The sequence below is a fragment of the Corvus brachyrhynchos genome, unplaced genomic scaffold, assembly GCF_000691975.1.
Source record: "Corvus brachyrhynchos isolate BGI_N302 unplaced genomic scaffold, ASM69197v1 scaffold302, whole genome shotgun sequence".
Lineage (NCBI taxonomy): Eukaryota > Metazoa > Chordata > Aves > Passeriformes > Corvidae > Corvus > Corvus brachyrhynchos.
The window spans coordinates 811,390-824,681 of record NW_008237244.1 but is presented as its reverse complement, the minus strand read 5'-3'; the positions used below and the strand labels follow the sequence as shown (position 1 = coordinate 824,681).

The 13,292-nt window shown below is 37.2% G+C and overlaps 1 protein-coding gene across 22 annotated transcripts in view; it reads left to right on the top strand.

Moving 5' to 3' along the window:
- The window catches only part of RIMS2 (regulating synaptic membrane exocytosis 2), a 393,792-nt gene extending 380,988 nt beyond the window's left edge, over positions 1 to 12,804 (top strand). For all 22 annotated transcript variants that reach the window (XM_017730312.1, XM_017730317.1, XM_017730311.1 and 19 more), the window contains 5 exons: positions 5,823 to 5,964; positions 7,298 to 7,410; positions 8,146 to 8,247; positions 9,217 to 9,356; positions 9,840 to 12,804. In XM_017730312.1, coding sequence (XP_017585801.1) covers positions 5,823 to 5,964; positions 7,298 to 7,410; positions 8,146 to 8,247; positions 9,217 to 9,356; positions 9,840 to 10,058 — 716 coding nt within the window. In that variant the 3' untranslated portion in view covers positions 10,059 to 12,804. The remainder of the gene's footprint in view (positions 1 to 5,822; positions 5,965 to 7,297; positions 7,411 to 8,145; positions 8,248 to 9,216; positions 9,357 to 9,839) is intronic.
- Positions 12,805 to 13,292: the final 488 nt, after the last annotated feature.

The window sequence follows — 13,292 nt, the reverse complement described above, 5'->3', positions numbered from 1 at the left end:
TAATTTTTCAGTCCTGTAAAAATATTTCAAAAACCTTTTTGGGAACACAAGACCATAAGTTGAAGATCTTAAAGCGATGGATGACACATGCAGACAAAAACAGTTTCTCTTTTCTGATGCTCTTAACAATTTGCTGAAGGATCAGTTAAGACTGGAGAATGGACATCAGAACAGCAGTGAAATTGAAGTGGCAGAATACAGCTTTAGACACATGAAGATGTGGGAGAGAATAAAGAGCAGGTGCTTGCCTTAAACCACAGCATTGCTTGGAAGCCATGTGTGGTAAAGTGACTTCACATCACAAGGCCACAACAAGGCACAGGGTTGACTGAACAAATGACCTGCGTTTCCATGATAGGGAAGTGCAATGCAGACAAAAGATGCTGCAATCTGACCAGGAACAAATGAGATTCATGATGGCTGCCTCTTGGGTCCTGTAGGAAATTCATCAAGAATGAGATGCCAAATCTTCTATACCAGCCTTTGACCAGAAGCTCAAGCAACAGTTCTGCAGTTGATTATTTAATTCAGCTCTCTCTTTTCCTTTTTCTTAGATGCTGTCTTAATTACTCTTAATCTTAGTTAACCATGTTTCCATTATGGCCAGAGGAAAGAGAGAGGAGGAAGCACAAAGAACAGGACAAGAGCGAAGAAGTGTTTCTTGACTGAAAGTGTAAAACTACTGAAGCCTCCCAAGAAATTTAAAAATGCATGGGGCAGACTGAGGCTGTCAGCCCAGACTCTCTCACACTTTCCAAACCTGGCTGCTCTCATACTGAAGAGCTTTCTTGCTGAAGGTAGCTCTGCTTTGGGCCTGTCAGAGCAGGCCATTCCTGTGCCAGTCAAAATTTATCAGTATTTTACATTCAGATACTCATGGAAGCAGGAACTAGAATGCAGATCTTCCCTTCTGCCTTACACGTAAGGGAAAACCCCTGGTTATAGTTTCCCCCTGGGTTTGCAATGCTCTTTGGGTTTCAGAGATGCTGACAGCCTGCACTGTGAAAATGTCCATTGGAAGGACTGTAACATAAAACTTCATAAGCTGATTGTTAGCACTGGCATATGAGAATCAGTGAAATGAGCTCAAACTCAAGTGACAATGAAATCTGCTTTTCCCAAATCCTGCTTACCTGCTTGTGTTACCTGTGGGTAACACAAAGAAAGAAAAAACTTGGCTGTGTTTCCTAGTACTTCAACAAGAGCTAAATGCCTTGTTCAATGCAGACAAAACCTGGGCTGCTCCAGAAACAGAGCTGTGTGGCTGCAAGCGAATTTGAGACCTGCCCTGTCTCCCTTTTCTTCTGTAGGTTCAAATTTTCTTAGACTGTCTTTTATCTAGTCAGTTGTTAACATATCCAGAGCAGGTAACTAGGTATGTAAAGAATTTTAGTCTTAAAAAATGGGCACTTTAAGGCAGCTTATTCTCTTTGTGGTTCTAACTCCTGAGTTCAGATGAAAATGCTGAAGGAGTTTTTATGCAGCCTTTCTGGTGAGGTGGGGAGAGCAGAGAAGAGCCACTTCAAGTGCTTAAGTGTGTTTCTGAAGGCACAGCTGCTCTGTACTCTGTACAAGTCCTACCAAGAGATCACATACCAGCTGGGGACTGGCATAGCCAACCTGCCTGTGCCTGTGCCATGTCCTCTCTTGGCTCTGTGCCTGCTGGGGAGCAGTTGTAGGAAGCTCCTGCGGAGAGCAAGCTGAGAGTTCTCGTTCTCACCGCCAGCGGCAGATTTCATCTGGCTAGATCCCAGATGATGGAAAGTAATCTGTTGCATTCACTGCAGTTTTTGACTTGTCCTTATCTGCTATTGAAGATCATATCAGTATTTTTGCATCCCTAATTTGTAAGTGATTTGCACCCCAAGTTGTGGGAACAAATAATTCCATTCATAACTTAGAAAATGTGGCCTGCGGAGTCTATTTGCAGTAACCATATTAGTTAAATTACCAGTGTGATTAACTGTAAGAATGAATGTGCTTTCATAAATACCAAAGCAATTTATTCCACTCCTTACAATATGGCTGCAAGAATATGAACTAGTGTTTTTCAGATAATGTATTCCATATTTTGTGGTGAGGACTTGAGAGAAATTTCTTTTTGCTAGGGCAATTAGCTTATACTAATTTGGAGAACATTTTCGATGTTCTTTATTAGAGTTTAGGAAATTGTGAGTAAAATTATTTTGATTGTGCTCAGCAATGTAACAACAAAGTGCACTTCTAAACTCTCATTTCCATATCCTTTAATTTGGTAAGACTAAAACAGCATGCATAACATGAGTGTATAAGTACACATATAACATACTTTAGGATTATAAACCCAACCCTTACTTTTACAGTGATACCAGTTAGATGTTTATTTCTGAATTAGTGCTGCATTCCCAAGTTACTAATCTAGCTAGAGGTTAGTATTGCCTTAGTTGGGTTCATTCAACTGTATGCTTGTCTTCACAAATGTTTTTTTCAGAAATTACCTGTCTTGAAAGTAAAAGAACAACTTTCAGTCATTTTGTTGGTTTGTTCCTTTTGGTCTGAGTCCAGTATGGAATGCAGCCACATGAATAGTTGAATTAACGCAAGAGAGGAGGTGTCAATTTCCAGGCAGGAATGAAGGAAAACAGTTTGGATTTACTAGAGTGATATGATCTTCAATCAGATGTTCTACCAGCTACAGCTTGGAAGTATGGCACCAAAGGCTGTTTCTTTGACTTGAGTAGCTACTTTGCATTTTCATTGCCACTTGAAACCTTTTAAAATTTTTAATGCTGAGTTTATGAAATATGAATTATGGATGACACAAATACTGTCTTTGCTTTTAAATTGTTTGAGGAATTGTAGGATTATTTTTGATTTATTAATATTTTTCCAGGGACAAATATATTGCTAGTATTGTGGGCAAGCAAGTGGAGGTATTTCTCATGTATTATTATATATTAGTTTAGCCAAATTTCATCTGAAAGAATATTCACATCAAAAGCAGTGGCCCAGGAGTCACACCACCCAGATCCGGGTCTTCTGTTAATTCTATTCCAAGTTGCCATTTTGCTGCTAAAATCTTCAGTTCTTACTTCAAGGAGCATCAATGTCATGATTATGAGCTTTATTGATGAAAGGTCAGATCTTTCTCTTTGGGGACCATCAGAGAGTGCTGCCTATTTCTGCTGAAAACTGGGAAATAGTTATTCACATAGCCTCCTTTCAGCCCTCCTTAAATTCAGTGTTAAGGTCAAAATAATTACTGTTTACCACTCGAACGTACACAAAAGTTGGATACATGCCTAACTTTCATGCTGTATAAAAGTTGTATCTTTGTGTGCCTCTTGACATGTGAACCAGACCACTTACTTCAGTTAAAATGAATGTGGGAAAGTAAAACTGCTTAAAAATAAGGTTTAGAGGGATGCTATGAGCAGCTACACGTGTGCCTCTATGAAGACTTGAATGGCAGTTGCATGAGTTCTTGATTTCTCAGTAAATTGATGTGCAATGGATGTGTTAATTTTTTTATTCTGTTGTTCTACAGTGAAGGCATACAGACTTATAATTCTAGTTCAGAAAAAAAACCTGCTTTACAGATTAATAAAAGTTACAATAGACTCCTTTATATATTACATAATTGAACATATATTTCTCCCAAACTCTCAAATCTTTGAAAGATATATGAAGATATTGAAGAATCATGCAAGATGGAGATGTTCTTTTAAATTTGCATTAGAGACTTCATGTTTACAAGAATGAATTGAGAATGACCATCATTCAACAAGGCTGAATGAAAATGAATACTTACTCCTCAAAAGAGTTCTTAGAACAGAAGCGTGATATCGGCTTCAGGAATTGTGTGCCTTTCACATGTAACTGTGATGCAGTGTACCTTTTCTACAAAACTATAGCACAATATTTTCCTGGAGTTTTGTGGGAATACTTCTTTGAAATGAGTGCTTGTATTTTAGAACAGCTCCAGACCACTGTTGGAAGTCAGCTGCCAGCTTTCATTAGTTGAATATAAATAATAAACCAGCAGGCACTTAGAATGGTACAAGCCCCCAAAAAAAGAAATTGTTGATTTCTGATCTTCATTTTTCATATGTTGTAGTAGCCTGGTATCTTTTTTATTTGCATTTATTGCATCAGGTATTGATGGGCATTTTTAGAAGTAATTTTGATGCAGTAAAATTTATCTTTTCATTGTACTGGGTACTGACTTCATTTGGATAGCTGAAGTTCTAGACGAAAATTATTACTTCTATTATTATTCCCGTTTGTATGTACTGATTAAAATTTATGGTCTTAAGGAATGTGTAGAAGGCTTGTAATAAGCAATATGATTTCAACCACTCATGATACTGCTGTAGAAATGTCTCACTGCTGCTAAATATTGCAGAGTTATTAATCTTTCTTGATGAGGAGCCAGTGGTTTTCAAGGTGTTTTTGGTGTCTAGTTCCCACTTCACTAAATTTCCCATGTTCTTTGTCTTACTCAATGTTCCTCATGACTGATGGGCCTGGGAGACTTCAACTCATGCTGCAGCCTGTAGGACAGTGACACTGAGTGCACACATTGAAATTGATGTCTCTCTCCCATTCCCTGTCCAAGGATGCAGATCCTCTTACTATAAGCCAGTCCCCGTGCTCATTCCCCCTGAGGTGTGATAGTCCTCATCTCAAGACAATCTCCTCCTTTTGCTCATTTCCTTTTTCAAATCCCTAAAGCTTCACCAACCTCACAGGTCCAGAAGTTCTTCTGACCTCTGGTACATGACGAGGCAGAGAAGGTGTAAAGGGTAGCAGATGCTACAAACAACTGCAGAAGGAAGTTGAGTCCATCGATATCCTAGGATATTGGATATTACTCTACCCTCATTTTACCAGTATTTAAGAATTCTGTTATTTGTTGTAGCGTATTTAGAGTTCTTGCTCTTTTATAACATCAGTATATCACACATTACTGTGCTGCACTCAGAGGTGTATAGAACAAATTGAAAGAAAGCAGTATGCAGAATTCCTTGCCCTATTGCAGGGAACAGCATTTAAAATCAGAAATGACATGGAGTGGCTGTCTTACTCATGAAAGAAAAACTGAGGTTTCATTTCTACTCATTTCTTCCAGCTGAGGTCTTGATCAAAATTCCTACACTAAAAAGTTACTATATATTGATTATTTTTCCCCTCATCTGATACCCAGACATCTGTCACATTGCTGTTTTTACAAGTAAAACTAAACTATGCAAATAGATGGAAAAATTGTTATTCTTGGAGGTGATAATAAAGTTTCATATTGTGCATAAAAATCAATACTGTATATTTTAAATATAAATTTAAAGCAGCTAGTGAATAGAGAAGAAAGCATGGGAAGGTTCTTGATCTGTGGTTTACTATCCTCACTAATGGGTATCTGTGACTTATTTAGCAGATAATGACCAAATGTTTTTAAAACAATAATTCATCTGAATTAGAACATTTCTCTGCAGGTTTTGACATCATGTTAACCTTTTAATTGAATTCCTAAGAGGGATTTATTCATCCAGGGAAAATATATTTTAAATATGCTAGCCTATGGATTGTTTAAATCTGGTTACCTCCGTGGGCAGACTTGTGTTGTCTGACCTTGGAAAGCAGGCAGTGACAGTACTAAGATCCTGTAAAAGAGATTTATGATGCTGTTTGCCGATTACTAAAAAATTGATAATTTTTAAATGGAAGTTTTGTTACAGGTCATTAATTTGTGGCTCTGAGTGTTTGTGCCACATGGAGCATGGGTGTGCACGGTTGCCGAGCTGCGACAGCACAGTGCCATGGGGGCTTCTCTTTTGTCTCCACAGAAGCAGGGGGCAAGAAGCTGCGGAGCACCGTCCAAAGGAGCACTGAGACAGGGCTGGCTGTGGAGATGAGGAACTGGATGACTCGTCAGGCTAGCCGGGAGTCGACGGATGGGAGCATGAACAGCTACAGCTCTGAGGGAAAGTAAGCAGTATTTACAACTCAGGTGTCCTGATGTTTCTCCATGAAACTGGTCATTAGAGAGAGGCACAGTGAGCGCTGTAGGTCCTGTTCAGTCAGAATTCCCTTCACAAGCCAGTGTCATTGATGGACCAAGCCTAAGTCTTCCCCTGTGACTGGAAGAGTCTCCCACTGTTGGTGCAGAAAGGAGGAGGAACATTTCTGCTATGCCATGGGAAGGGCACATGGTGGGTCAGATCATCATCATGAGGTGTGTCAGGAGGGGCACAGGTGCAATACACCAGGTAAAACACAGATATGGACAAGTTCTCTTCCAAAAGCTCCTGGCATACATCAGTGCTTTGCAGAGCAAAGCATTTCCTGATCATTTTCAGGTGTCATTCACTGGGCTCAAGAGTTTTCCAAAGATTCTGCTGCTTTAATCCTGAAGAAGTTATGTGGGCAGAAGAATGAATCTGTCATATATCATGGTTTTCATAAAAGCCTAAGTTCTGAGTGATGTATATGAGACGTTGCCCAGAAAAGTCTTACTGTAGTTTGATTTATTAGTGGACAATACATCTATGCTGCACAATATACCTTATGTGTCCAAGTTGATGCACTATAAGCATTTGAGATGGCCATTTCTTAATGATTGCTCATTACAAATTTCATTAGTTCTTGTTGCCCTGTAATGGGTCACAGATAATTTATGGCAAGCATTTTAATTTTAAGTTACTTTGGTCATTTGCCACAAGAGATTTCAGTTCTGTTATTGAATAGATGTCATTCTCAAAGAAATTTTAAACAAAATATTTATAATGATGGCAATTTTAAAAATAGCAACCAGTATTTGGTCTAATGTCATCATTTCATTGTGTACATTTGATATTTAGCCATTGAATTCAGAGTAACTGAGAACTGTGAGCAATTTAACCTTCATGTAACTAAATCAGTGGTAAGGGTGTGTGTTAGTATCTTAATGAACTGGTCTCATATGAATACTTTGATAATTAACAGTGATCTTCAATATATTGGAAAAGGAGAACATGATGGAAGAATACTAATGTGGTAGTTATTGAGGATTAGTGCTTTCTTACCTTTTTGTTTATATGCTGGAGACTAAATTGCTGCTTGTAGAACACTGTGGGTTTTGAAAATTACAGTAATTGTTTTGTAAGTTACTTACAGTACTACCAAACCCACAAACATTAAGTGCAAAACACCTAGGAAACAAAAAACAAGCCCAAGCCAAAATAAAATTAACAAAAAACCAACCAAATAAATAAAAACCACAAACAAACAGAGGGAAAATTTAAGTGTATTTATTTTTTTGCTTTTTCAATATTATTTCTAGTTTGATTTTCCCTGGTGTGAGGTTGGCTGCAGACAGCCAGTTCAGTGATTTTCTGGATGGACTTGGTCCTGCCCAGCTTGTAGGACGACAGACTTTAGCAACGCCATCAATGGGTAAGTGTTTATGTCCTCTAGATATGATATATTCTATTTGGTCAGGTAATTAGAACATAGAATTTATCTAGATTCTCTTTAAATAAGGATTTCTCTTGTGGTTTTGAACAACTCAGTTAAGACCAAAGCTGTAACCTCAGCCGAAGTTGAATGTAATCGTGGATGCTTATGAAGACATGCAAAAGTAGAAAGGTGCTTTGAAAAATTCAACCTTTTACCTCTTTTTCAGTTTCCCATCTTTAAAATGGGGCTAATGAGACTAATCTCTTCTCTGAATCACTTGGATAATATTGTATAAAAATAGGTAATTTAGGTGCAAAATATTTGTTATTGTGTTTACAGACTTTTATATTCACAAGTTATGTTTTCATAACTTGTCTTAAACTAGAGGCACAGTGAAGAGATCTCTGGCAGTTTTACAGAGCTGCTTTGTATTAATTCCCTTGCTGCCTTTTTTTTATATGAAACTCTTAAGAAAGAGAAATTAATTTGAAGTAATAGAGGCATGGAAGATGGGAGACAAAGTGTTATTGCAGAGGTTTTAAATTGTTTACTAACATAAACATCAGTGAAGAGGATAAGTATTAAATTATCTAGTGTTAAAATCCTGATCATACTTACTGATAGAAAACAGATGATACAAGTTGCCACATACTTATCCTAGAAACTATCTCAACATTTCATATATTAAAGTAGTTCTGAATTACAGTGCTGGAGTTTCTTTTTGTTTCCTAGGAGATATTCAGGTGGGAATGATGGACAAGAAAGGACAACTGGAAGTAGAAATAATCCGAGCCCGTGGCCTTGTTGTAAAACCAGGTTCAAAGACACTGCCAGGTAAGGAAGAGGAACCTTAGTAACAATCTTAGCACAGGGCCAAGCGTTGGACTTGATGATCCTAATGGGTCCTTTCCAACTCAGTATATTCTATGATTCTATGACTCTAATAGCATTCTACCAAAAAAATCTGTGGCTTTTCTGTTCAGTTTTGTCAACTCTTAACAAAGTCACATCTCAGTAGATTACAATGTTGTATGTACACTGAAATGCATAACGTATTGAAATGATACACCAAAAATCAGCCCTACTTCAGGAGGAAATTAAAAATCAGGCTGCCAGAAGACACAAAAGTGTTTTTGATAATAGCAAAGGCATCCTTTATTATGGGGTAGAAAGAAAGGTATATACTGAAGATTTTATATAGGAATCTTAGGAATGAAGAGGGAATCAAGAGATGTGGAATAGGACCGTCTCAAAAAGTAGACCAGTATTTGATACTTACTCCTTGTTTTATAATCTGATGTCCTATAACACTATGTGAAAAGGACAATATAATGATATTTTTAGCAAGCTCTTCTGCCAAAATAGAAATTGTGTCAGTCTTTTCTTCACTGATTTTCACCTTGTGAAAATTAATAATTTTAAATTATTAACAATTTGGAGCATTGATCCAAATCTCACCAAAGTCATTGCAAGTCGTGCATTTACTTAATAGCCCTATTTTGCATATTACACAGTATAGGGATGCTATATATAGGAATACCTGATTTTTTCAGGTCAAAATCGGAATTGTTTCATGGTAGAAGAGACATACAAAATACATCAAGAAAAAAAATACACCCAAGGAGAAGAGTAAAGAAAATGCATGGCTACTTTGTATGGGAATAACTGTTAACATTGCTTGTGGAGATTTGTTCTTACAAGTTATATTAAAAGCAGATTTTTATATGGTGATAGAAAATGTGTATGTTACACCAAAAAATCTGGACTTCTTTACTTACTGTTCTTTATTTTCGTTCTTCTAAGCACCATATGTAAAGGTGTATCTATTAGAAAATGGAGTCTGCATAGCCAAAAAGAAAACAAAGGTAGCAAGAAAAACGTTGGAACCACTTTATCAGCAACTTCTATCATTTGAAGAAAGTCCCCAAGGGAAAGTTTTACAGGTAATTTGCATTAACATTCCTCTGAACCTGAAAATGTCACCTGTACAGTTTTCACTGAATGAGTTTCAGACTTCCTTCAGGCTTCATTTGGCAAAAAATTCTCACATTTTATATACTTGTTGAGCAGATAAATACAACAGTTATAGCTATTCATGCAAGTAGAAACTGAGTTTGCAAATAGAACTGAGCAAAAGTCAGTTATAGATTATTTTGCTTCTGGTATATGTGTGGGCTCCTCTCACTGGGTTTTCTCTGGTATTGTGGATAAGTGCTGTTTGTGCCCAGATCATTTCTGTCGTTGCATCATGATTCATATATATATATATATATATATATACACACAGAGAACTAAACTATGGTTGCAGTCAGATATTTCATTCCTTACTGTAATTAATTAAGCAGAGACTTTTGACAAATCAGATTAAAGTTTTTGTAATTTTTTCTGAAGTTTTTTCAATTTTCTTGTGTTTCTTTTCCTAACAGATAATTGTTTGGGGAGACTATGGACGTATGGATCACAAATCTTTTATGGGAGTGGCACAGATACTTTTAGATGAACTGGACCTGTCCAACATGGTGATTGGGTGGTTCAAACTTTTCCCTCCTTCTTCCCTAGTAGACCCAACCTTAGCTCCTCTGACTAGAAGAGCTTCCCAATCATCTCTTGAAAGTTCAACAGGACCTTCGTATGCTCGCTCATAGCAGCTGTGAAACTGTTGTCATAGCAACCAGCGTTACAAAACCATAAAATTACAGGTCGCAAACCCTGGTAACACTGCATGCTTAATGTTGTGTCTTCTGAGCCTGTTTCTAGGGCTGCAACGCGATCCTGTGTTCTCAAGGAAGTTGCACACATTGTGCCCTATGGAAGGCCCTCAGGTGATAGACTGAAATCATGAAGAACTGATAGGTTTGGAGTTCAGGGACTCAGTTTATGGTCCAATCTGAAGCCATGGACTAAACTAAAAAATCAATCTGTTTCATGCAACAAAAGTCCTTTTCAATGGCATATCTGTTTTGTTGCTCCCGTTTCTTTATTTATCTGCCCTCCCCTCCTAAAGCTTGGTTATGCCACAGAAACGGAGTTACCCTCCCATGAAGCCACGTTACAAGTCAGTGGATTAGCAGACATTGGAAGAAAGGAAGAATGTAAGGATGCTGGAAAAGTCAACTGACACTTGAAGCAGTTGCTTGAGATCTGAAAACTCTTCATATTGAAAAGGTTCAAGACTTAAAGTGGTGGGCTTCATACCTCCAGCTATTGACACAGTGAAACCCCAGACATGATGGACTCTCTGAAAAATAAAGTTCTGTGGATATACTGTACTGTATGAAATTAAGAAATTTTTTTGCATGGACACAGATTTAGCTGAACACTTAAATTATTTTCTTGAGGCTGCAACTTGCAAAAAAAAAAAAAGAATAAATCAGCCATTTTCAACAGTTTATATTATTTTTAAAAATAAATTTCACTAGTGCATGGTTTTAAAGGGAAGAGAATGCAACAGGGTGATACAAAGACACACCACGTTTATCATTCTTTAAACCAGTCATGGTCTGTGTTTTTGCAGACTTCTATTAAAAATTAAAAATAATTTCTAGCAAATATTTAAAATTCTGTTTATGTGACAAGAAATAAGTGTAATATATTAAATTTATTTAAATGTAAAAGGTACAAGCCTTGTAAAGTTCAACATAATGTGCAAATTGTACACTTCTTTTACCTCCTTTCTCTATCTCTCCTCCCAATTTCCCTTCTTCCTTTTGCTCTTTTTCCCCTCTACCTCCCAGGATGATCAGCATATTCTAAAATGGCTACCTTTTGACTTATTACTCTCTTATGCCCCATATTTGGTTCAGGATTGCAGATTGTTCTGCATTTCTGAATTATTTGAGAAAAATATTGTTTAAGAGCTTACTTTTTTTCAAGCATGTTGAAAAGGATTTTGCAACATGGCTTGGGAGTACATTAATGTAATTCAGCATGTATTTGATAAAGAAGATATTTGAACTTTTGCAATTTATTGTACAGTGCATGGTAACTTATTTTCATTTTTTCTCACCTTCAAATTGAATTCTACAGCAAAATACTGGAATCATGTGGCCATTGTAAGATGTCTTCAATAAATTTGTTTTCAGCACCAGCATCTTTCATTCAAAGACTGAGCTATCATTTCTTGAAGATTTTTGGAAAGAGGAAAAATTAAGTACCTGGTTGATTTTTAGGAAGCAAATGTAAGCACTTTTATTTGCACTGAACCAAATTTATTGCTACATTTTTGAAATAACAAAAGCAACAAAGGTTACAAATCCATACAATTCTTCTGCTGTAAAGTTCAATTTTCATAAATTACATTTGCATTGCAAAAGACATAATTAGGTAGTATCTGTCTGGAAAATATCAGTCATTGTTTTGTAAAATAGCCTTAAAGAAAGCTTATCAGTACCACTCTGACAGCTATTTGACACCATTACCAGAACCTCACTGCAGTTAATGGATCTTCAAAACCCTGGGTTTTGTAGCAGACAGTAACTACCGTTGGGTGGTGCTGCAAGTTCAAGCTTCTCATTAAATTATCTTATTTAAAGGGAACGTAACTGGCTAATGTTTAATAACAAAATATCCTTCTTTTTTTTTTTTTTTTTTTTTTTTTTTTTTTTTTTTTTCCCCCTGGGTCTTTGTATGCCTTGAATACCTACTTAAGGTTTAATATTGAAATCTTGCAATAATTTTTGAAGTACATTACATTTACCTTTATGGCCACACAGAATTATTCTGATTTTATTTGAAAATCTATTGAAGTTTCCCATTAACAAATTGTACATGCCTCTTAAGAGGGAAGAAGTAATAACAGTATCACTTATAATGCCTTTTACTTTGTGCAATATCATAGAAAATGAGATTGTGTCTTGTCTGCAGAGTTTATATAATGGATTATTGTTAAGTTAATAGACTGGTAAAATTATATTTATTGAAATAATTTAGACACCTGTCTACCAGCAGCAAATAACTATTAACATGCAGTCTACAATATCCCCTAGGATATTAAACAAAAATACATAGCCATTTTCCTGACACTGTGAGATGTGCTCACACATTCTTGTATGCATAGTCCTCTATAAATTATTTCAAATTTTAAAATCAAGGACATGACGCATGGAAGGTTTGTACATAATTGTCATTATGCAGTATTTATTTAAAAAAAAAATTAATGTATTTTTTTTAATTTTCACGTCTGCAACTCTGCTTATGGTTTAGTCATGTAAATAGTACTATTCCAGTGATCACTGCTGTCTTGTAAATAGTACGTTTTAAAAAGCTAAAAGGAATTACAGTTGGGGGAAAAAAAAGGGCAGATTAGGCCTGTAATGAACACCAACTAATGTAAATCAAACTCATTCTGGTGATGGTATTTAACACTTTAAATAAAACATTTTCTTTACAGAATTTGTGTGCAGCATTTTGTTGCTTTTCTCTAAGGTGGTCAGCAGCATCCTTCCATACCCTTCAGTGGAGCTGGTGGCAAGCAGCTCACGCAGCTGGAGCACAAGCATGCTTTTGTTCTCCCAGCAGGGCTGCCAGTGAAATGCCAGTTTTAAGATGCCACGTTCACTGCCCGGCACGGGGAGCGGTGGGAGGCCAGGCCTGCCCGTCACCCAGCCAGGCCGCAGGCTCTGCTCCGCTCCGGCCGCCCTCAGGCTCTCCCATGCCCACAGTGCACGGCTCCCAGGACGGAGCTGGCTCCAAGCTGCCAGCTCTGGCTGCGAGGACGTGCTCCAGCTCTGATACGCTAAATATGCTGAGACCATGAAGTGCTCACACCAGCTGCTGTGGAGTGGCTGCACTATCCAGTTAAACTTCTACCCTGACCCTAGATACTACCTAATATTAGCTGCCTTTTTTTTCATGAGCAGGGTACAAATGAGGACAGAGTG